Source organism: Pediculus humanus, genomic scaffold (assembly GCF_000006295.1).
Source record: "Pediculus humanus corporis 1103172107574 genomic scaffold, whole genome shotgun sequence".
In the NCBI taxonomy this organism is placed as follows: Eukaryota; Metazoa; Arthropoda; class Insecta; order Psocodea; family Pediculidae; genus Pediculus; species Pediculus humanus.
In genome coordinates this window covers 795,613-810,858 of record NW_002987189.1, presented here as the reverse complement: position 1 = coordinate 810,858, position 15,246 = coordinate 795,613, and the positions used below count along the sequence as shown (strand labels likewise).

The following is a 15,246-nucleotide window of genomic DNA, read 5'->3' as shown; positions in this document are numbered from 1 at the left end:
TTTTTTTCCTTTCTTTCATTCTTTCCCTCATTTATTATTATTATTATTATTATTATTATTATTACTTTTTAAACATTCCATTCCGTTTCATTTCATTCTTTTTTTTTTTTTTTTTTTTGAAAAATCGAATCGGAAAAAATAATAATAATAATAATACATGTTTAAGAGCGTTTGCGTTTGTCGTTCGAAACCCAACAACCAACAATCACGTTCTCACCTTGGAAACCTTCGAAATAAGATTAGAAGAAGGAGAAGAAGAATAACGGAAAAGAGCGTTTTTATACAAAAGCGAATAAGTAGTCGTCACTGATAAAACAAATCGATAGATAAAACAATGATAATAACGCTTTGAAAGATATTAGGTAAAATAATAATAATAATGATAATGATGATGATAATAATAAAATAAAATAATTACGATACCGAGGAAAAGGGGAGAAGGGAAGGGAAACAAAAAAACAAAAAAAAAAAAAAATGGCACCGTCACACTTGTCAGTCAATCTCATCATTTTTTTTTTTTTTTTCCCCCCAATCAAATTTCGTTTCGAGGAATGATTATTATTATTATTATTATTATTATTTTTCGAAACCTTTTTTTTAATTTCGCACCGAATTAAAAAAAAAAGAGGAAAGGAATTCTTATGAGAAAAAAATCACATTAATTAAATCTCGACGACAGACAGGTAGTATTCGAGAACGAAAGAGTGAGAGAGAGAGAGGGGGGAAAAGTACTTATCATTTAACAACCGGTACGCGATAATTACGACCGTAGCAAAACAACAACAACAACAAACACGACAACAAACAACAAACAACGACAACATTTACGATGAAATAATATGCATACATATAAATTGGATAAGACAAGAAAAAGGGAGAAGAATATATTATTAAAAAAAAAAAAAAAAAAAAAAAAAAACAAATATTAAAAATGCTCTGGAAGCAAACATTTTAGGCTACTCCCCTTTCCTCCCTCCCATTATCTCCCTACCCCCTCCCCACCTTCTCCCATTTTTTTTTCTTCCCTTTCAGGTAATTTTATCTAATATGGTTTCTCTCTCTCTCTTTTTTTTTTTTTTTTTTTAAACACACACTTTAACACTTTTATTCATTTTTAAAACGAAATAATAATACCAAATCGTGGGTAGGAATAAAAAGTGCGTGCGTGTGAGTGCGTGTGCGTGTTAGTGCGTGCGTAACTTCTTATAAAAATTTAAGCAAATACTAAAAACCGCGAAGGAACGATGTAAAATGCGGTTATCCGCTTTTATCTCTCTTAAATTAGACGAATTATTATTAGTAAGTTTAACTAAAACGACGCCTTGTTTTTTTTTTTTCTTAAAAACTCCATTGTCGACGTTCTTCTTCTTCCTTCTTTTGTTCGACGAGTGTCACTCGTTATTAACTCCCCAATAATAATAATAATAATAATAATTTTCCTTCTTTCAATCTCGACTAATCACATTTTTCCAATTTCCAAAAGAAGAAGAAAGATGATGGAACGAATACCATCCACACATTTATTCTACTTTCTTTCATCTTTTACTTCCTCGCCGAAAAACGCAAAAAAGAAAAAGGGAAATATGATGATAATAATAATAAACCAAACAATCTAATTCTCGTATAAACGAATTAATCTGAACAAATAATACAATTTTTTTTTTTGGTTGTTGTTGTTGTCGAATTTTTTTTTTTTTTTTTTTTTTTTTCAATTTCAATTGGCAAATGGAAATGGAATATTAAACCGCAAATGATGACCGCAACATCCAGACGAGATTTTTTTTTCGTTATTTTCCATTACGAAAAAAAAAAAAAAAAAGAGGGAAAAAATGATAATAATAATAATAATAATAATAATAATAATAATCGGAGTCGATGATAGTTGCCAAACCAATTACGGCTCATATTATAAAATACCAAAGTGAATTGTTTTGTCGAAGAGCCCGTTAAAAAAAAAAAAAAAAAAAATGGATAATTTGCCATTAAAGTCATTTGCGTTCGAACGTTTACACACAAAAAAAAAAAAATTGGTGATTCTTAGTACGATATTTTACTCTTTTCCCCCCCTTCTTCCCCCTCCCCTACCCCTCTACCTTCCGATTAATAATTATTACATTTTTTACGTAACGAAACTCGGAAAATCAAAATTAAAAATTAGCACGATTCTTATCGATGAGAAAAAAATTAATACTATCATCACGTGGGTGTTCAAAGGGTGATGAAAACTCGGAAAAATCAAAGACCAAAAATTATTTTCCCCGATGGAAAAAAGAAAATCTTCATTTTCCTCGCTACAATGGCTTTTCCCAACCCTGTTTTTTTTTTTTTCGCAATCCACCGCTTTTATTTTATTTTATTTTTAAACAAAGATTTCGCTTTTCTATAATCGATAGATAAGACGAAATCTTATCAATCAATTAAAAATCCTTCCCAACAAACAAATTATCTCTCTCTCTCTCTCTCTCTCTCTTTCTCTCTATCTTTAGTCATCATACGATTGATATTATTATGCCTGCGTGTCAAACTGTACCCATTTTTTTTTTGAGGGGGACGGGAGGGGAGGAAAGGAGAGGAGAGGAGGAGATAAGAAAAATTAAAACTCATCATCGAACGAAACGAACTTGATTTCGTACGTAAAAATCCCTTTCGTCTGCAAAGATGTCTTCCATGTTTCTCAATCAAAAAAAAAGAAAAAAAAACACCTTTTTGACTGTTGATATCTATTAACGAGAAAACTTACAAATTCCTTACAAAAAAAAAAATAAAAAAATAAAAGAACCCATCACGCAAATACAAATTTACTTCCTTCTTTCCCTTCATTTCCCCCCCGTCTCTCTCTCTTACGCACTTCTTCCTTTCACACTACGTGACAGTGAATGTTATGTAAAAAAAAAAAAAAAAAACACCTCGTTTAATTTTTCAAAATTTTTTTTTCCCCCTTTTTTTTTAAATATTCAAAAACGTCTTGACAAATTAAAAGAACTGGAAAATGGTATGGTAGTAATTACAATCAACCAACAAAAAAAATGGACAACAAACGGTCTTTCCGGAACATAACCCCGCGCGACCGGCCGGCCATCTCTCGTCATTCGTTCCCCGTGTCATTAACAAATTATCCTCTTTTTGTAAATTGGACGAAATTAATTGGAAGTAATTATAATAATTGTTATTACTACGCCTTGCACGAATTTAACTATATATATATATATATATATATATATATATACAAAAAAAAAAAATTTTAATCTGAGCGCCCCCCACCCCCCGCGCCTCCCATCATAAATTTTTCAAAGGATCTCGTTTTCAAACGCGTATTTACTTCCTACAAAATAATAATTTATATACGTAAAAATCTATTATTATTATTATTATTATTATTATTATACGTCTTCACGGCAAAATCCCTTCCCTTCCCTTCCCTCCTCTTATCCCCTCCCTCTCTCCCTTCCTCGTACGCGTGATCTTTCGCGATTCGAACCACAATTATACAAAATAAATGTTAAATTTTTTTTTACGCGTCCTCCCCTCCCCTTCCCCCCAAATCTGGAAAAGTTGCAATTAATTACGATTCTTCCTTCTTTTTTTTTTTTTCTCACTCGTATTTTATAAATAATAATAATAATAATAATAATAATAATAATAATAATAATAAATATGTTATTTACTGACGATGATGATCGTGACACTTCGCGGAAAATAATAATAAAAAAAAAAAAATATCGAAACCGTGACGCGTACACACTTTAATTTAATTGGGTAAAATTGCACATTTACCATAACGCGAAAGAGAGAGAGAGAGAGAGAGAGAGAGAGAGAGAGAGAGAGAGAGAGAGAAACGATTCGTATTTCTACTTTAAAAAAAAAAAAAAAAATATACGACAGGTGATCTATCGCCGCGTTTATTCGTGTTGTAATTATAGGTGTTACTGTTTTGTTGTCGAGAAAATAAAAAAAAAAAAAAAAATTTCCTCAAGTATTTTTTCATGACCCTCTTCTTCGTTTTTCTTACTACGTTTCACATTCTCATTCAAACCGGATTAACTTTTTTTTTTTTTTTTTTTTTAAATGGCTTTCATACGTATCGATATCGCCCCGTATCGTTATCGTCGTCACGTGGCAAACAAACAAACAACATACAAAATACAAGTTTTTTTTTGGACAATTATTTCAATCGTTATGTTGTGTAATTAAAAGAAAAACTCGCACACCTTAAAAACCTTTTTTTTTTTTTTTTTGCGGAAAACTATCCAAATAAATAAAACATACAACTCCATTTCGATAAGTAACAACAACAACAAAAATTTTGTTATTTGAAACAATCGAAGGCGTAACTTTAACAACAACAACAACAAAGATGGGTCCTTGCGTCGTGTCACGTCAAAAAATCAAAACCAAGTCCGAAGAATCGTCATCGTCGTCGTCACGACATCGTCGCGTTTATTTTTATTTGACAAACAAAGCCTAAATTCTAATAATGCGGCCGTTTGAAGATAACAAGGTTTTGAACGACAAAACAAAATACAAACCGGCCGGGGGCAGGTAGGTACACACATCGTTTCAGCTTCCAATTACGGCACGGATTTTAATTTTTTTATTATCATTATTATTATTCGTCTTCCTCTTCGACACGTACACTTTCACGTGCGCGGAGTGTGGGGAGCAAAAAAACGAATTTTACTACAGGTACCAACAAAAGTAACATAACGCAACGAATAAGAACATACAAAACTAATAATACCTGAAATATAATTATTAATATATCAATACGTTATCTATCAACTTTTTGCCCCTAAAAAAAAAACCGAACCTGAAAGAAAATTTACCTACAACATAATACAATACAGTCAGTCGCGTTTGTCTTATTGTTTATAATGATAAAAAAAAAAAAAAAAAAAAAACTGTCTCGACAACACATAATTTATTTTTGTTTGTTCGATTTTGAGTTTTTTTCGGTTTAATTTAAAAAAAATAGAAATGGGACCGTTGCGAATGACGCCCGACAATATGCACACGCACAAACACACACACACACTTACTTGCAATCAATAATTTAAATCTTCACTCTCCCCCGACCAACCAAACAATCAAACAACAATGGCGTAATTGAACTTTACGTATAGACATTTCCCTGGCGAAATTTAAGTAAAAAAGAATCCGAATCAGGTATAGAAAGAAAACTTTTTTTTAATACCCATACAACTGTCGTAAATAAATCAAAAAACGGTAGATAAATTACTTGGGGAAATCGATTTCGGTCTAGCAATGTTGTTGTTGTTGTTGTTATGTCCTTCATTTTTTTTTTTTCTTCTTCTTACCATCTTTCAATGATTTTTACCTTATTTCATTTCTATTATATATATATATTTATTAAAAAAAAAAAAGACTATTTTCGTGTACCTTCAAAAAAAAACTAGGAAATTGTTACCCACAAAATAAATAACAACAACAACAATAATAATAATAATAAATTTCGAATGAAATACATGCATGCACATCACCCTTGGCTAAAAAAAAATTTTTTTTAAATTAGTTTTTTTTCATCTTATTTCATTTCTACATAAAAAAAAAAAAAAAAATTGAAAAATAAATCAAAAATCATGTTCGAACGCCATATTTGTATTTATACTCATCTTTTATTTTCCACCCGAAAAAAAATACCTTGCGAGTTATTAAGACGAGAGAGAGAGAGAGAGAGAGAGAGAGAGTAAAACCACTAAACGTTGTTGTCAAAAGAAAAAATGTCTACGCGAGGAAACACGACAATAATAAACAAAAAAAAAAATGGAAAGGACGACGAAAAGGTAATTTGTGGTTTGTTTTTTGGGGGGGGGTTCTTGCTACCACTTAATTGCTGCTAATGATGTACGAAAGATGAAAAAAACAAAACCTGAGCCCGAGGAAATCGCATGCCACAATTATAATTATCCAAAAGGGTAAATACTTGTTAAATTTCGGGGGGGGGGGGGAAGAGAGAGAGAAAGAGAGAAAAAAATTTTTTTAATAACAAGCAAACAAACAAGCAAACAACCACATACAAACTACAAAATAAATAAAACATATAAAAATTGTTCACGACGGTACGGCATGTTTTACGACCAATTAATGACTTCTCATTTGGCATTAATAAAAAAAAAAAAAAAAAAAAAAAAAGGAAAAAAAAAGGAATTTCAAAGGAAAGCATCCCAGGTACTCGTCAAACTATTTTCATATCTCGTTTTTTCGAGATTCTTCGTGAGAGAGAGAGAGAGAGAGAGAGAGAGAGAGAGAGAATATAAAAAACCAAAACATCATTTACATGTGCATCTAATTTAAACGAGAAACTTCTAGCAAAAGTTTAAAAATTCTACTCTTCTCTCCGTCCCCTCCCCCCCTCCCAAAAAAAAAACCACAAATATTTAACCGGTCCTAAAAAATATTTCTAATGAAGAACCAAATTTTCTATTATTATTATTATTATTATTATTATTATTATCCACCATTAAACACGACAAGGCTACTTGTCGGGGTTTTTTAAGTATTTATCCGAGGTTTCTACCCGATTCCTTAGGGACAAATACTCGAATTTCGGTGGTGCCACTTATTATAAGATAGCACCACATCAATTCTTGAAGGTCTTCCTGAGTCCGTCTTTTTCGATGGGAACGATTTGTCTCCTGAACTGGGCTCCGGTGACTAACATCTTTGGAGTGGCCAGGGTCAGAAGCAGTGAAATTCACGTTCTCGTCGAGCTGCCTCAGGTCGACAGTAGAACAAGATTCTGTTTTTGGTTCTTACTTTGTCTTGTTCTCATTTTTTTTTTTTTTTTTTTGCTCTTTTTAAGCCAACGGCACGTGGCGTTCTCAAACGGTTACCCATCCAAGTTTGCACCACGCCCGATGCTGCTTAACTTCGGTGATCGTACGGGAACCGGTGTGACCAGCACGCTATGGCCGTTGGCTTATTATTATTATTATTAAAAAAATAAAAAACATATCGAACGCATTAAATTTGTCGCGGGGCAAAACCGCTCGCCATTAACAGCAACAATTTATCTCCCATAAAAATAAAATAAAAAACTCGTGACAATTTTTTTCCCCCTTCTCCTTCTTCTCCTCCTCCCCCCCACCTTTTCCTAGAACCTAAAAATATTAAAAAAGAAAGAAAGAAAAAAAACATAAAGTCCCCCTGACATTTTTTTAAATAAAATTATCTAAAAATAAAACCAGAAGCAGAATTTTTAAAAATTTCAGGGATAATTTCTCTCTCTCTCTCTCTCTCTCTCTGTCTCTCTTATGGAACAAACCATTTTTACCCCAAGAGAGGGGGGGAAAAAGAAAGAAAAAAAAAAAAAAAAAAAAAAAGGCAAGTTAAAAATGGATCACAACATGGCCACCGAAAAAAAAAAAAAGTTTCTATCTCTCTCCTCTCTCTCTTTCTCTCATATTGGGAGGATTGTAAAAAGCAATAATAATAATAATAATAATAATAATAATAATAATGATAAAAAATTATAAATGATTGATGAATGAATAGTTAAAAAGAAAAAAAAAAAAATCCCCATTTTAAAAAAAAAAATTTCATCTCTTACTACAAAATTTCATGTTGTTCTCTTTCTTCTTCTTCTTCGAGGAACAGGACAGACAAGTGCATAACGGAAACCTTCACAGAAAAAAGAGAGAGAGAGAGAGAGGAAACCTTTTTTTTTTGTTAGCCTCGACCGAGAAATAAATAAAAACGTTTCAAAAAAAAATAAAAAATAAAATAAAATAAATAACAAGAGAATTGAAAATAATTTAACCGCATTAGGTGGTGCAGGGAGAAGATACATAAATGGAACGATTCTACCGTAAGTAATGGTAATGATAATAATAATAATAATACTAATAATAATGAAAAGAATTCTCACAATATTGGAAAATTGCATTAAATGTATTTCTTTTATTTTGAACAAAAAAAAAATAAAAAAAAAAAAATTGTATTGTAAAAACCACTTGGGGAGAATCACACTGGAAATTTTTATTTATTTTTATCACATTTTCCACCGGATCTACAAACGAATAAAGACAACAACAACAACAACAACCTGTGATAATAATACCTGATAATAATAAGATAATTGTAAATTAAATGCCTTTACAAAAAGAAAAAGAAAATCGCTTTCTAACATAAAATAATTGTTTGTTGAAAAAGAAGAAGAAAAAATTTTCTTTCTTTCTTTCTTTCTTTGGCACCATTAAAAATTACCTAATTACAAACAATTTCGTGGATTTAAGTGCGACAATTAAATCCCTCGCTAAGGTACGTTAAAGACAGACAGAGAGAGAGAGAGAGAGAGAGAGAGAGGGAAAACAATTTTAAATAATGATTCTTATTAACAAAAACATTTACCATCATCAACGTTTTCCTCCTTTGGTTCTCAACGACCGTAAATCTCTCTCTCTCTCTCTCTCTCTCGCATTCTTTCCATCATGACTCTGAGAAGGCATCGATACGAAACGAGACAAACAACGTAGAATAGTAATAGAGTGAGAGAGAGAGAGAGAGAGAGAGATAAAACATAATTTTTTCCCGCATCGACGAATTGATTATGCAAATATTAATTGAATATACATTAATTATACCTTAAATCTATGATTAGTTTGACAGTCGAACAACAAGATCGGATTAAATTACAAACGAGCAAACAAACAAACAAACAAGCAAGCAAATAAAAAAATTTTAAACACGACAACCCGATCAAACAACCATCATTCTCAATTTTTCTTGTACGAGAACGCCGACGAATTCTCAAAACTTTCCTACAACAACAACAACCTCCATTGCCAAAATTAGAAAAAAAAAAAAAATCCCCTCCCCTCGATTATCTACCTCTCCTCTCCCCAACCCCTTATCGAAATAAAACAAACAATAACAAATGGTTTTTTTCCCTCACACACGTGATTTAACACACAAAATGGAAATATTAATAATAATAATAACAACAACAACACACATGACCGCGTGGTCATGAAAAGGAGGGACATATTAATTCGATGAATTATGAACAGGTAACAAAAAAAAAAAAAAAATTTACAGGTGCAATTAACAATTTAACAACAACAAAAACAACAAACGACAGCAACCCTCCCCGTTTGTTTGTGAACAACTAAACAAACAATTCAATAACGACGACGATTACACATTGAAAAATTAAAAAAAAAAAAAAAAATGTCATCTTTCATACGTGTCCCGTTAATACTTTCATCATCCGTGGTAACCCCTCACACTCCCTCCCCACCTCCCCCCACGCCATGCAAACTCACGAACGGATTAGAAGAAGAAAAGACGACAGGCACTAAAATAAAAAACAAAAATAAACAGGTACACATCCAACCATCCATCAATTTACCTGCTAACAAATAAAAATAAAAAATAAAAAAAAGCAGAAGAAAATAGAAAATAGAAAAAAATTTCTCTTTTCCCAAATAATAAAGCAGGTACGTACTACCACAACACAAACGAAAAAAAAAAAAAAAATTCATTGTTGCCAACAAAACAATAAGAAAAGAAAAGAAAAAGGCTAAACAAACATTCGATTTTTTTTTTTTTTTTCATTTGACAAATCCGACACATATCGAACCGCAAAAAAAAAAAAAAAAAAAAAAAAAAAAATTTCAAAATAACGGAAATTTTCCAAAAAGAACAAAAAAAAAAAAAAAAAAAACAAAATGGGGGGGGAACGTTTTTTAAAATATCCATCATTTTATCATCATCGTCATCAACGACTTTTTCTTTAAATATTTAAATAAAGGGAAAAAAATCGTTAAATCATCCTTTCTCTCTCCCCCCCTTTTACTCAAATTTTTTTTTTTTTTTTTTTTAACGATTTTTGGCGGGGGATAAAAAAAAAAAAAAAAAAAAAAAAAATTTTTTTTTTATTTTCAATGTTCCAGAACACGTTCGAACAAGATATCCGTTGAAAATGTTCTTGCTCGATTATGTAACGACTTTTTGTGTAAAAAAAAAAAACCACCGTCGGACGCCGCGTAATTTTTTTGTACGCACATACGCACGAACGCATTCGTAATAACAATAATAATAATAATAAAACGCACAAATAACGCGTTCGTTAAACAATAAATAAAAAATAAAATAAAAATAAAAAAAAAAAAAAAGAATTCGAGCGACGGCAGACATATTTGTCCGTTAAATTTTTAAACGTTGTCAAATCGAATCGCAAATTTTTTTTTTCGTTCTTAACGTTCGAATTCTTTTCTTTTTTTTGTAACGGAAAAAAATAATAATAATGATGATGATGATAATTAAACAATCGTTTTAGTTAAAGTACGACGGTACGTTAAAAGAAATTTCTAGAAAATCCCGATTATTATTATTATTTCGATCCGGCAAACAAAAACCGGGAAGGGAAATACAATTTGGGGGGATGTGGGAGGGTGGGGGAAGGGGTTGATAAAAAAAAAAAAAAAAAAAAAAAGAAAAACTTACTTCGGATTCCGTGAGATCAATCAAATCGCTTTTTTCTTCCTTCAAATTTTCCGATGAATTTTTTTCTACCTCTCCTTCATCTTTAAAAACTTTGACTTCGTCGTTGCTAAAATCATCACCGCCACCCCCGCTATTGACATGAGGCATTTCTGAATCCGGCACTGGTTTTAACCTTTTTTTTTCTTTTTTTATTTTATCTTTTTTTTTCTTTTTTTGTAATACGAAAACAACTCACACGATTTTATTTTATTTTAAAACAATTTTTTTCTTCTCTTTTACAACACTTTAAGACATTAAAAAAAAAAAAAAAAAAAAAAAACTTCAACCGCGTTATTCACATTAATATTAATAATAATAATAATAATAAAATATTTTTTCCTTTATGTTTGTATTTGTGATAATTTTTATACGAGTCGTACATAATTTTTAAATAAACATTTATTTATTAATTATATAAAAAAAAAAAAAAACCAAAATCGCGAGGGAAATCGTTAATAAAAAAATTTGAATTTTTTTTTTTTTTACACAAAATTCGAATCTTTTTTTTTTTTAAATTAAACTTTTTAACGAAAAACCGTAACTTTTAATTTAAAATCCATTTTTTTTTTCTTCTTTTTCCGTCTACATTACTTTTGATTTTTTATACTTATGCTTATTATTATTATTATTACTAATAATATAATAAAAAAAAAAAAAAAAACTCAAGTTTAACTTAAAAAAAAAAAAAAAAAAAACTTACAAAGTACAACAACACCCGAACTGATGTTACTTGCGACTGAGATGATGGTATTAGTTTCATTATTTTCCCGCTCGGGGCGCCACATAACATTTAACGACCAATCGCATTCTCTTTTCAATCTCGGATAGACGTGAGAATGAAAATAAAAAAAATTTATTAAAAATAAGTTAGACTGAGTCGCACGTGTTTTTTTTACACAAATAAAAGCCTTCTTATAATTTTCGATAAAAAATTTCATTCCGTGCCTTTCAATGCCGTCATTAAAAGCGCGAGATAAAAGGGAAATGGCAGCTACTTAAAATACGTCTGTGTGTGTGCGCGCTTTCGTGATGGGGTTTTTATTTAAAAATAAAATTCACAACGTTACGACAACCGTTTACGTTATTATTAATAACGTGATTATTTATTGTGAATTTTAAAATTTAAAAAAAAAAAAAAAAAAAAGCATAGAGTGTGTGACATCGAATGAACGTCTCGTAACCGTTTCGAACGTAACGAATAATTTATTCGTTGTGAACATTCCATTAGTTTAAATTTTTTCCGCTTTATTATCATTATTATTATTATTATTATATTTTGACGCTTTTATTTTGTGTAAAAAAAAAAAAATAATAATAATAATAATAATAATAAATACCGTGAATGTGTTGATAATCAGGTTTAAAATTTTCTATTTATAATAATAATAATAAATTGAGAAAATTCTCATCATTTTTTTTTTTTCTCATAGACGTTCACGTAATATATATATAGACTAATATTACATATCATTTCACGTACGTAATTAATATTTAAAATATGTATACAAAATTTTTCATTTCTCAACACGTGTTTCTTATTATTATTATTATTATTAAACTGTCATTAAATTTTCTTTTTTTTGTTTTAGGTTGTATGTTCTTTAACACACTCACACCCTGTAAAAGAATCATAAATGGTTGACAAATTTAAAATTTTTACCTTTTGGAAAAAGTTTTTGTCAAGTGTATCCATCATCGTTCAAATCACATTCCAGAACTTTTAAAAAGAAGTATTCGATGAGTGCATGGATAATAACATCTCTCTGGATAAATGCCATCGGTGGAAAATTCAAATGATGTTTGTTGAAGTTTGATCGTGAAATGAATTTTGTTTGCATGTTTGAATTATAGAAGGTTGTAAGCTGGAAATTTCACGTTTACTGGAATCGATTCTCACATCTTCATTTGTTTTGTTTTTTTCTCGATATACATTTGAAATCAATAAGTAAATAATTAATTAAACTTATTTAAATAAACTCGATAATAAACATTATTAATTGCAATTATACGATGTTAATAAAAAAATCTTAATAATAACACATTCGATAATTTTTAGAATTTGAAATAATAATTAAATTCATTACATTCAACTGAAGATAATTGTAATAATATAACAATGATAATAATAATAATAAATATTTTATGTAAAATAATAATAATTACTCTGAATTGATTTCATTAGAATTTCCATAACCCAACTCGATAAAATTATTTTTCATTTCATAAAATCATTCGAAACTTTTCTGCACTGACTTTAAATCTTCAAATTATTCGTTTAATAATGTTAATAATAATAATAATAATAATGATAATGATAAACTTATACATTAATCAAAATACATATCAAATCAATAAAGTATTATTATTATTATTATTATTTGAAAATTTAGATGGAAATCGATGAAACCCAAAGAAAAATTTAAATTTTTTTTTTCATTTTTGTCGTTGAAAATTTAATAATAATAATAATAATAAAGAGAAAGAGAGAAAGGGGAAAAAAATTATTTTTTTTTTTAAATTTAATGTTATATTTTGTCTAGTGCCACAGTTTAAAAAAGTTTTTTTTTTTTTTTTAAATAATAATAATAATAATAATATTATTAAATTAGCCGTGGCACGACGTTAACTCAAAAGTCACGTACGTATTAAAAAAAAAAAAAAACAGCCAAAGTCCGAAATTAATTTTTTTTAAAAATTTATTTCGGGTTTGTTGTTTGTTGTTGTTGTTGTTTGTTTTATACGTTCGTAAAGTTTGTTTGTTTGTTTGTTTGTTTTGCAAAACGAATTTTAAATTTAAAAATTTAATTTAGAAAAAAAAAACAAAATGGCGATGGTGATGGCGATGGCGATGACGTTCGAGAAACAATAATTTTAACAACGTATTTTGAATAGTTTTTTTTTTTAACGGTGATAATAATGATAATGATAATGATAATAGTTGTAAAATGTTAAGAGAAAAATTTGTTATTTTTTGTTAAATTTAAATTTAAATTTGTCGGCGGGCAAATTGTCAAAGGGAAAAACACATCAAAAGCCATTCGTTGTTTTTTCTCTTTCATTATTCAAAACACAAAACAATTACCTTTAAAAGTTATTAACATAATTTATTACACGTTTACAACAATCATTATTATCACAACCGCCATTTTGTAAAAGTCGTTTTTTTCTGCTAAACTTCCTACGTAAAAATTGTACGGCGGGGATTTTTTTTTTTTTTTTTTTTTTTTATTGAAACCATCATCGTAAATCGTTATAAGAAAAAACAAAAATGACGTCACGTAGACAGAAGCAGAAGAAGATTTTCTCATGGAAAATTATGGAATCGAAATAGGAAAACTTTTTTCTTTACGGAGAAAAATAATAATAATAATCGAATGATAATATATTCGAAATGATAATAGGGAGGTTGTTGTTTTTGTCGTCAAGAGAAGGAAAATCTCTTGGGGCCTTATACGGTAAAATGGGCCCCCTTTTTACATCAAAGGAAATAAAAAAATGAAACCGGGCAAGAGAGAGAGAGAGAGATAGAGATGTATAATTTTTAAAAACATATTCTCAAACGTCATAACATCCCCTTCTCTTCCTCCCCCTCCCCCTCCCCACCACCACCCCCCATAAAATAAATAAAAAATTTTCCACATGTCTCCATGGAATTTGTGTGCGTTTGTGCGTTCGATACACGCATAAGACGCATTTTCAAAATGAATTCGAATAAATAGCAGAAGAAAAAGAAAAGCATACTAAGCAATTTCCAAACGAACGGAAATACATTAGAGGGAAACGGAAACGGAAATGAAAATACGGATAATCCTTAGAAAATATTCGTTTTATAAGATGATCCGTTCTTTTCCTCCCCCTCCTCCCCCCCTCAGTTTATAATCCCCCCGGGATAAGAATCGATCCGTTATCAAAAACATAATGTATCATAAACTGGAAAACTCACTGGAAAACAAACAAACAATGAAAATAAAGTATTTATGATTTAAAAATAAAAAAACCTAAAACTTTTCCTTCGACATGTTTGACAGTTACAACAACAACAACAACAACAATAATAATAATAATGATATCAACGTTAAATTTTCTTGTTTTAAAAAAATCCTTTGAAATTGTTAATCCTGGAAAAAATATATTTATTAATCCAGGGGGAGGTTTTAATTGGAGAAAAAAAGTTTTTACTGATTATCATAAACACTTTCGAGTATTAGAATTCATCTTTTTTTTTTCGAGTTGTTCGACATTTTTTTTTTCCCCCTCCCAATTTTAAAACTCGATTTTAATTTTAAATAAAAAATAGTATAAATTTACCTTTTTTCTATACAAAATATATTATTATCCTATATCACATGTTTACAGATACTTTCTCTTGATATAAAATTTCTATCGATTAATTCTTATTCTTTTATTTATTTATTAATCAAGTCTTCAAATTCAATTTTTCTTTGAGTTAACACAAACTAAAAAATAATCCATAATAATTACTTTTCTTTTGTTTAAACAATTTAAATTAATAATAAATTAAATTGAAATGATAAAAATTTTATGGAGGAAGAAAGTCGATAAAGTAATTGAAATTTAATTACAATTAAATACTTTGAATTCAACTCCAAGATATGAATGATTATGTTCAGGTGTGTATTGCACTATATAAATATTTCTTTAAATTTGTTTTATGCAAATCGAACAAAACTTAAAATTTACTCTCATGGAACCTGAAATAGAAATCGATTAAATAAAAATCGA

General features: G+C 29.3%; 1 protein-coding gene across 1 annotated transcript; it reads right to left on the bottom strand.

Moving 5' to 3' along the window:
• Window positions 1-7,995: 7,995 nt before the first annotated feature.
• Phum_PHUM221900 (uncharacterized protein) lies at window positions 7,996-10,611 on the bottom strand (the record flags this gene model as incomplete). The annotated part of the gene is made up of 3 exons (XM_002425789.1): window positions 7,996-8,077; window positions 9,282-9,313; window positions 10,465-10,611. 3 exons carry the CDS (start codon window positions 10,609-10,611, stop codon window positions 7,996-7,998), a joined length of 261 nt encoding a protein of 86 aa, XP_002425834.1.
• Between the last annotated feature and the right edge of the window lie 4,635 nt (window positions 10,612-15,246).